Consider the following 8,372-nt stretch of genomic DNA (forward strand, 5'->3'; position numbering starts at 1 on the left):
TGCCCCAATTTCTGAACAAGTTCAGAATACTCTAGTTAGCAGTTTTGTACTGGGATTACCACAGGTCTTAGACTAGTTTCTAGTAATCCTCTCTGTTGTATTTTCTGTCTGTCACCAAGGTGTTGATCCCATCTCTACAGTCACTAGCAAGCTCTCAGCTTGAGGATTGCTTCTATAGCTGTTGTCAGTGGTTCCTAATAGGCTCCACAGATTATACAGAAGCTACAGTCCCAAGAAAGCATACATTTTAGGGGCAGCAGAAATCAAGGGTCGCATTCCACTCTCATAAGCTCATTCAGTTGCTTATGTAGAAAAGGTGCATAAACGCTATCTGAACTTCTAGAAATACATTTTTTTTACACACACATGCCAGATTAATAGGAAAATCCAGTGGTCTCCCTGTGCTGCAGGGACCGCTGTCATGCATCCCCTCACTCACCATGTTTCATTGTGAAATGATGGATTTTGGGACTTTAAGGGGCTGATTTACTAATCCACGAATCCGAATGGGAAAAATTCTGATTGGAAACAAACATTTTGCGACTTTTTTTTTTTTTCGTCGCCGTTACAACATTTTTGTAAATTGTCGCGACTTTTTCGTAGCCGTTACGACTTGCGCGAAAAGTCGCAACTTTTTCGTAGCAGTTACCGATTTGCTCGTATATTGTCGCAACTTTTTCGTATTGAGCGCTCGTAAACGGCGGGCAAAACTTTCAGACTTTGCATGATTTTGGAAGCCTCCCATAGGACTCAATGGCAGCTCCAACCTGGCCCAAGGAAAGTCACGATACTGAAGCTTGAATGAATCTGAAACTTTTGTACTCGGCGTGATGGCTACGAAAAATTTACGAAAAAATCGCAAAATACCGATCATTATGAAAAAAACGCATTTGCACGCTTTTCGGACGTTTGTGGATTAGTAAATGTGCCCCTAGGTCTCCTTACATTCCAGAGAATCTTTGCAGCACCCACTCAGGAAAGCAGAGGTTTAATGGTAAAGAGAGCAACAATCACCTTAAGAAATCCTTGTTTCATGGGTGCTCAAGACATTTAACCCTTGCCATGGCTGTTAGTCATATAATGAAAGAAATGCAGCATTCCAATTTGCAAAGTGAAAAAAGTGTTTATTGTGGTCAGAGTGTTTATGGTGGACAGTCACTATTTAATTGCTGGTGGGGTGCTATTTGGGCGTCTGTGTACTTGAAATGCCATGGGCTATTTTGAGTCCCACTCTTGTAAATGACAAAATTGTGTGGGTAAGTTTGCCACCTGGCAGGTAAAAAATATGTTTTATGTCAATTTTATTAATAGGGAAGAAAATTGAAAACATATGTAGGGTGGGATTTTTTCCAGAAAAGGTGCAACAAAAAATTAACATCTTTAGCTAATTATCTTTAGAAGGCAGGAACTGATTAGAATATCAGCTGTAGACTGGATATTACTGTGAAAAATGTTTTTTGCAAATGAGAATTTTTTAATATCTTAATAGACTGCCTATTGTTTGAAAATATTGGTTCATGATATTTAAATATACAATCTACAAAATGATGCTGTATTTGTTTCATTCCCAGGCGCCCTATACAGGGCGCTCTTACTACGGAACACGCTAAAAACGATGACAAAGGGACGCACTGCGCAATGGAACGCGTGGAGAGAACGACTTCCGGGGCAAACGGTTAGACTTCCTCTATAAGAGGCTGCTGTAGGAGTGAGGCTCCTTGGCGCAATTTTTTTTCTTCCCTTTGTCGGCCGTGCATCGGCGGAATCCTCGGTGCAATCATGGTGAGAATCCAATAGTTGTTATTGTGTGCATGTTATCTGTCTGTGTTTGGGGATATTTCATAGGGGAGTGCAGGATTAGAGCGGCTGGGGGGGAGGATAGACATACTCGGCTCTGTTGGGGTTGTTACTGTCTCCAAGCTTTACCTCAACATCACTTGTACCGCTGCATTGTGTAAACTTGTTACCATTCAATTCTCTGTACAAGGGTATAGCAATAAGGGGGTCTGTTATCTGGAAACCTGTAATCCAGAAAGGTCCAAAGCACGGATTTGCTACTTTCCATGGGGTCCTACGGCTTGTGACTTATTTATCCTTAATGAGTTTTTTTTTTTTTGGTTTAATGGCTTTAAAGGTAAATGAGAGGTTCAAACTCTGGAGGGGGGAGGGGGAATGTTTAAGGCCTTTCCCTCTGATTGTTATTGCTTACTTATCTGCCACAAATGCACTGGTTTGGGGTACTACTATTAACACCATACTCTTTCAGTGTCCCAGTATCCTCTGTGCTTGCATGGGGCAAAAACTGTGCTCACCTGGGGCTGAATGCAGGGGGCTTGGGCTAGTGCATTTTTTTGGGGGGGACCTTTCCTTGTCCTTTAAGGCCTGGTGCTTCACTTTATAGGAACAGTAATGCCAAAAATGAAAGTGTATTAACGTATTTAAAATATACTGTATTGTTACCCTGCACAGGTAAAGTTGTGTATTTGCTAAAGTAACAGTACTATAGTTTATATAAATAAGCTGCTGTGTAGCCATGGGGGCAGCCATTTAACCTGGAGAAAAGGCACAGGTTACATAGCAGATAACAGATAATTCTGGTATCTGTTGTCTAAGTGCCTGTGCCTTTTCTCCTTTGAATGGCTGCCCCCATGGCTACACAGCAGCTTTGTTTATATAAACTATAGTAGTCTTTCTGAGGCAAACACACTAGCTGTACCAGCACAGGGCAACAGTACATAATATCTTAATTATTTTTATACACTTTCATTTTTTGGTGTTACTGTTCCTTTAAGGATCTTTCACTCAAGCATTCTGGGTAATAGCAAGGTTGCATTAAATTGAGTTAACTGTTATTTCAAAGTTTCCCTCTGCATGTTTCACTTAGTGTTTATGCCACTTGGTTTCACCTAACACTGCTGGAGATGTAAATGTGCAGCCATATTAGTATCATTAAAGCATGAATCGTTTGTTTTTTGGCACACTACTTTGGTGGCCCACATTGATGAGTTTAAAGGACAAATACAGTTAACTGTAATAGGTGTACCTCTGATGTAGGAGTGCCACCAGACTTGCCTCGATCCTACAGCACAACCCTCTATTTCCAAGTCATGTGTGGCAAGTGAGGGATTACAGGGTTATGGGAGATGGCTCATAGTGCAAGTTAATTCAGGGACTAGTCAGATTGCAGAGTCAGGAGGCATTTTTTTCCCTCCAAAGTTGAGGCTTCAGATGGATTTTTTCTTCCTCTGGATAAACAAGCAGTTAGAGTGTGTGTGTGTAAACATGGGCGTATCCTAGTGGTTTTCAATGGTTTTAATCAGGGGTTCTCCTCCCCCTTCACCTATACTCCACCATGCTGATCAGATTCTACAGTCTTACAGGCTCTTGTTGTGCCTGTAGGAGGAGACTCTAGTGAAATGTATGTATAACTTTATTTTATACATTTTATATTTTTCAGACGGTGGGAAAAAGCAGCAAAATGCTGCAGCACATTGACTACAGAATGCGCTGTATCCTGCAAGATGGCCGGATCTTTATTGGAACATTCAAGGCATTTGACAAACACATGAATCTCATCTTATGCGACTGTGATGAGTTTAGAAAGATTAAGTAAGGCTCAAAGCAGGGCAGGGATGTTAGGGGAATGCCATGCTATTGTGGGCTTTCTGTCTTCTATAGGCTTTCCTTCTTGTACCCTGCTTTCCTTTATGGTTTTAATTTTAGTTTATTTTCCCCACTAGGCCAAAGAACTCAAAACAGCCAGAACGAGAAGAAAAGAGAGTACTTGGTCTGGTGTTGCTTCGAGGGGAGAACTTGGTGTCAATGACTGTTGAAGGCCCACCTCCCAAAGATGTGAGTACAGCATAATGGGCTGACTTTCTATAATCCGTTATCCCTGCCAATGGCTAGCTGTGCTTCCATATTTTAATTTCTTCAGAGAGTGCTTGAATTGAATAGCTTTGCAGCAATTGGATTACCTACCTGAACCTATACCAAAATGTCTGGAACACTGGTGGGGGATGTATTGCATATAAAGCAAAATATAATAAATTGACCATGGAAGTGTTATGGGACAGGGTACCTAATAGGCTGATATTTTTTGTGCCTGTTGAATCTATGTATAACATAATAGCTCTGCACACTTGATACTGAAAAGGTAGAGGAAATGTTAGGAGGCTTTCTGGCTGGGGAGAGTAATGTATAATAAATTTTAAGTAACCACGTTTTTCTATCTGTAAAATTTTCCATTCCTGCCTAACTGGTGAAAACATTGTTCTGACTCTAAATTCATTATATTGCAGACTGGCATTGCCAGGGTTCCATTGGCAGGAGCTGCAGGAGGACCTGGAGTAGGAAGGGCAGCTGGCAGAGGTGTACCTGCTGGCGCACCTATGCCACAGGCTCCTGCTGGACTGGCAGGACCAGTACGTGGTGTTGGAGGACCTTCTCAGCAGGTAAAAATCTTTTGGATGACACTGTATAACACTTTAGTGTTCCATTAGAAGCATGTAAATGCCAGCCTTCTGTAGGGCTTTTACAAAAAACCTGATGCCAACCTTTGGAAGGTAACCTGTACATAAGGTGGCAGTGAAATTAATTTCAGAGAAGAGGTTAAAACAATACTGTTGCCCCATATACAAGTGTAGAATATAAACTATCTTGCTAGTTGAACATTACTATTGTCCCAGGCATGTGATTCCATTGTTTAGGTTTACAGCAGTTCCTACGCAAATTATTTGCCTAGTTGCTTTGCAGTTAGTCTTATGGTAAATTGCCTGGGATATTGTCCAACTGGTCCAGCAGCTCTGGGTCAGCCTGCAGCTTTGTTTTCAAATCTTAACTGGGATGGCCACAGCCCACCTCAAAGCTCACCCATTGGGGAATATATATTTAATGGTGGACACACTGTAAGCCATAGTTCACTGAACTCTGGATATCTACTTGTTGGAGTTTCTCTCTGAACCATGGAGAGACTTTGGTAAATATGCAAAGAGAAGTCTTCAGCACACCACATACATACACTCAGAGGGTGCTTCACTTCCTCGGCTGCTCCCAAGCCTTTTCCATGTATCTTTGTAAAGGGGAGAAGCACACCAATATGCTGGCAATGCCTTTAACTCATTTATTGCAGAAACTAATAGCACAAGCTTTTGGGGGATAGCCCCTTCAGGTGCAGCGGTACTGCACCTGAAGAATGGACTTATCCCCAAAAGCTTGTGCCATTTGTTTCTGCAATAAATGAGTTAAAGGCATTGCCAGCATATTGGTGTTTCTTCCCTTTACAAAGATATTTGGTAAATATGCCCCACTGGATCTCTAAGCTAGAAGCAAACTTCTTGAATTTAAAAATGTGTATTCTCCTTTAGGTTATGACCCCCCAGGGTCGTGGTAATGTGGCAGCAGCTGCTGCAGCTGCTACAGCAAGCATTGCTGGAGCTCCAACACCGTATGCAGCAGGTCGTGGCGGACCACCCCCACCAATGGGCAGAGGAGCACCTCCGCCAGGTATGGAATTAAAGATAATGTAAATGTGTCCTTTTGGGATCTGTGATGAGAATTGGCTTATCTGATAATGCTGATGAGCACACATTAAGCAGGATTACCCTGAGATCAAAATGTGTGTAATTACGTTATCTGTCTTCCCTGCTCATCACTCAGTGACTTGTATTTTGTTTCGCAGGCATGATGGGACCACCCCCTGGTATGAGACCACCAATGGGTCCACCAATGGGAATGCCTCCAGGCAGAGGAGGACCTATGGGAATGCCACCTCCAGGGATGAGACCACCTCCACCCGGTATGAGGGAGAAATAGTGTGGAGGGGAAATGACCATTAAATATATTGGTATCTAAAATGGCAATTCATCCACATGCCAAAACTGTGGCATCTTGGTTGTGGCATACATATTTTGGGGAAGGCTGAAAAGGAAGGTGTGTAAACTAGGTTAGGGTCACAGGTCAGATTAGTATTAGGAGTGCTGATAACTGAGTAGATCATATAGATAATGTAGTGGCAAGTGGACCCTTAAAATCAGTCTGCACCTCAACACAACCCAGAGTTAAAGTGTGTTCTGCTTTTGACTTCAACAGCTTCTGCCAATCTATATACATGCCTGGCTGCACTGATAAGAGAACTGGGTTTGGTCATTGTAATGAATCCACTGGCTGACTTTAGTCAGAATTGTAAATGTAGGAGCAGAACTGTAACTACTGTAATTTACATATCTCCTTTTGTATAATGTTTTGTAAATTCTTTATATTCTAGCAGTTTGTTTTACTTATTGAAATGCCTCTTGCTTACAGGACCTCCACCACCTGGAATGCGACCCACTCGGCCATAAAACCTCAAGGCACATCTTGTGTTCAACTCCTGACTTTTCTGTTGACTCACTGGACTGTTCTGGTTCTTGTTTGTTTTATATTGTAAATGAAGCAGTTTTTAAATAAACACCATTTTTGATGTAGGTGCAGGTTTTTATTTGAAGGTGTTAAAGGGCCTGGTCTACCAACCCACCTTTACATTCTAAATAAACATTAAAGGGTGATGGCATAAATGGATATTGGATGCCCACTGTAGAGCAGTCTCTTGAAAATGCATTCCCACTGGCAAGTTATGCTGCTGAAGTTGCCCAAACCAAAACAATGGCAAACTGTCCAGACATTAATTATTAAATAGTAGCCAAACTGTAGATTCTAAAGATGGCACTGGTAGGTTGACTTCATCAACTGTGGCTCGGTGATGTACAATTTTTTTTTTATCCTAGGCTTTCTCTTTTGACAAGTTCTCCCTTTTATGCAGCAGATACTGCTGCATAAAAGGCCCACGGCTCTCTAAAGTTAGCAACTATTAATGTATTTCCATGGAAATCTGCAACTAATTCTGTGTAGGGGTTTTTAATTGTCCCTTAGGTTATTACTCTAAGCTGTTTTCTGACAACAGCTTCCCCTCCTAATCATCAAATGTGTAAAAACCAGGGTGCAAAGTAAGCCCTGAAGCTGCATTGGTACAGACCTGGAACTTAAGTTAATTCATTTACACTTTCAAACTATCAAGGTTGGTCACAAAGACATTAGCTTACTTGTCTAGGTGTGGACTGGCAAATGCCAGGGCCTAAGTTTGCTTCTATGTGTAAACATAACTGCTTTTCCTGCAGTGAAGACTGCACATTCCTCCTTTTACAGTACTTTCTCAAGAGCATGTGTCAATGTCCAAAACTGGAGCTGCAATAACCATTGCCACCAGAATATCTATTTGCGCATGCTTTGATAATTTTTAGTATGTTATAAAATGTCCTATTCCTAGCAACTTTGCAGTTGTGTTTTTTTTTTTTTTTTTTTTAACTAGTCCTTTCTTTCAAGCATGGGGGTTACTGGCCCTGGCAGCCAAAAAACTTGCTCTGAGGCTACAATATACATTGATAATTAGTCCCCATTCTATACTTTCTCTATTCTATACTTTCTCTATAGTTTCTCACCCAAATTACTACCTGGTTCATAGGGGCAATAAGACCCTAGCAACCAGACTGCTGCCGAAATACCAAACTGGAAGGCTGCTGGAACAAAGATAACGGAGAAACCACCTAATTGCTTTCCCAAGTTTTCTCTCTAGGTGAGGAAAATCATTTGTAGAAGATTAGCTGCCTGTGCTCGAGGAGGTTAGTTGTGGGGATGAATAATCTGTGTCCAGGCCCTTGAACAACCACTTTAAACTGCCTGTGTAATGGGACAATGGGGTAGAGAGGGCACAAACATCACAAATCCAATATTTCTGAAGATTTTAGTGTTTCAAAGGGTCAATGTGTCTTAACAGTATTGGAGAAAGGAATGCTATTGATGCTATCAGACAGTCAAAATAAGGATGCTGGGTATGGAATATATGCTATAAGGAAGCAAAAAGATGGGGCTGTTACAAGGAATCCACTATTTTTGGGTTCAGACTAACCCCTCTATCCTTTTGTAAAGGTTTTGGTCAAATACAGAACCAAATCTGAATTTGCTAATGTAAATTAAAGGACATTTAAATCTCACACAAATGTAATCAGTGAACAGCCTCTTTGAAACCTTAATTACCTCTCAATACCTGCCACACTTGTTGTCCAGAGGTTAATAGTAAGGCTGCAACATCTCCTTAATCACTAAGATTTCCTTCTCCTCCTGTAACCACTTGCCCCCCCCCCTCAGGAATTTGCTTTGATTTCTGGCTTGCCAGACATGCTCAGTTGTTCTAAAGTCAGAATACTAAACATGCCCTTCAGTCTAGCAGCCAGTAAAGAGATGGCACTGCTGGTTCCCATAGAAACTCAGCTCTAGCTGTCTGCTTCAAATTTTTTCTTCCAACCAACTCTCCTGAACTCTGCTCAAACAAAGCAGAA

The 8,372-nt window shown here is 41.5% G+C and overlaps 1 protein-coding gene across 1 annotated transcript; it reads left to right on the forward strand.

The window, feature by feature from the left end:
* Positions 1-1,702: 1,702 nt before the first annotated feature.
* On the forward strand, positions 1,703-7,306 carry snrpb (small nuclear ribonucleoprotein polypeptides B and B1). Its single transcript, NM_001001198.1, has 7 exons — positions 1,703-1,782; positions 3,458-3,609; positions 3,741-3,852; positions 4,302-4,454; positions 5,367-5,505; positions 5,681-5,797; positions 6,304-7,306. The coding sequence occupies exons 1-7, from the start codon at positions 1,780-1,782 to the stop codon at positions 6,339-6,341; spliced, it is 714 nt and encodes a 237-aa protein (NP_001001198.1). The 5' UTR covers positions 1,703-1,779; the 3' UTR covers positions 6,342-7,306.
* The last annotated feature ends 1,066 nt before the right edge of the window (positions 7,307-8,372 follow it).

The sequence above is a fragment of the Xenopus tropicalis genome, chromosome 10 (assembly GCF_000004195.4).
Source record: "Xenopus tropicalis strain Nigerian chromosome 10, UCB_Xtro_10.0, whole genome shotgun sequence".
Taxonomy (NCBI): domain Eukaryota; kingdom Metazoa; phylum Chordata; class Amphibia; order Anura; family Pipidae; genus Xenopus; species Xenopus tropicalis.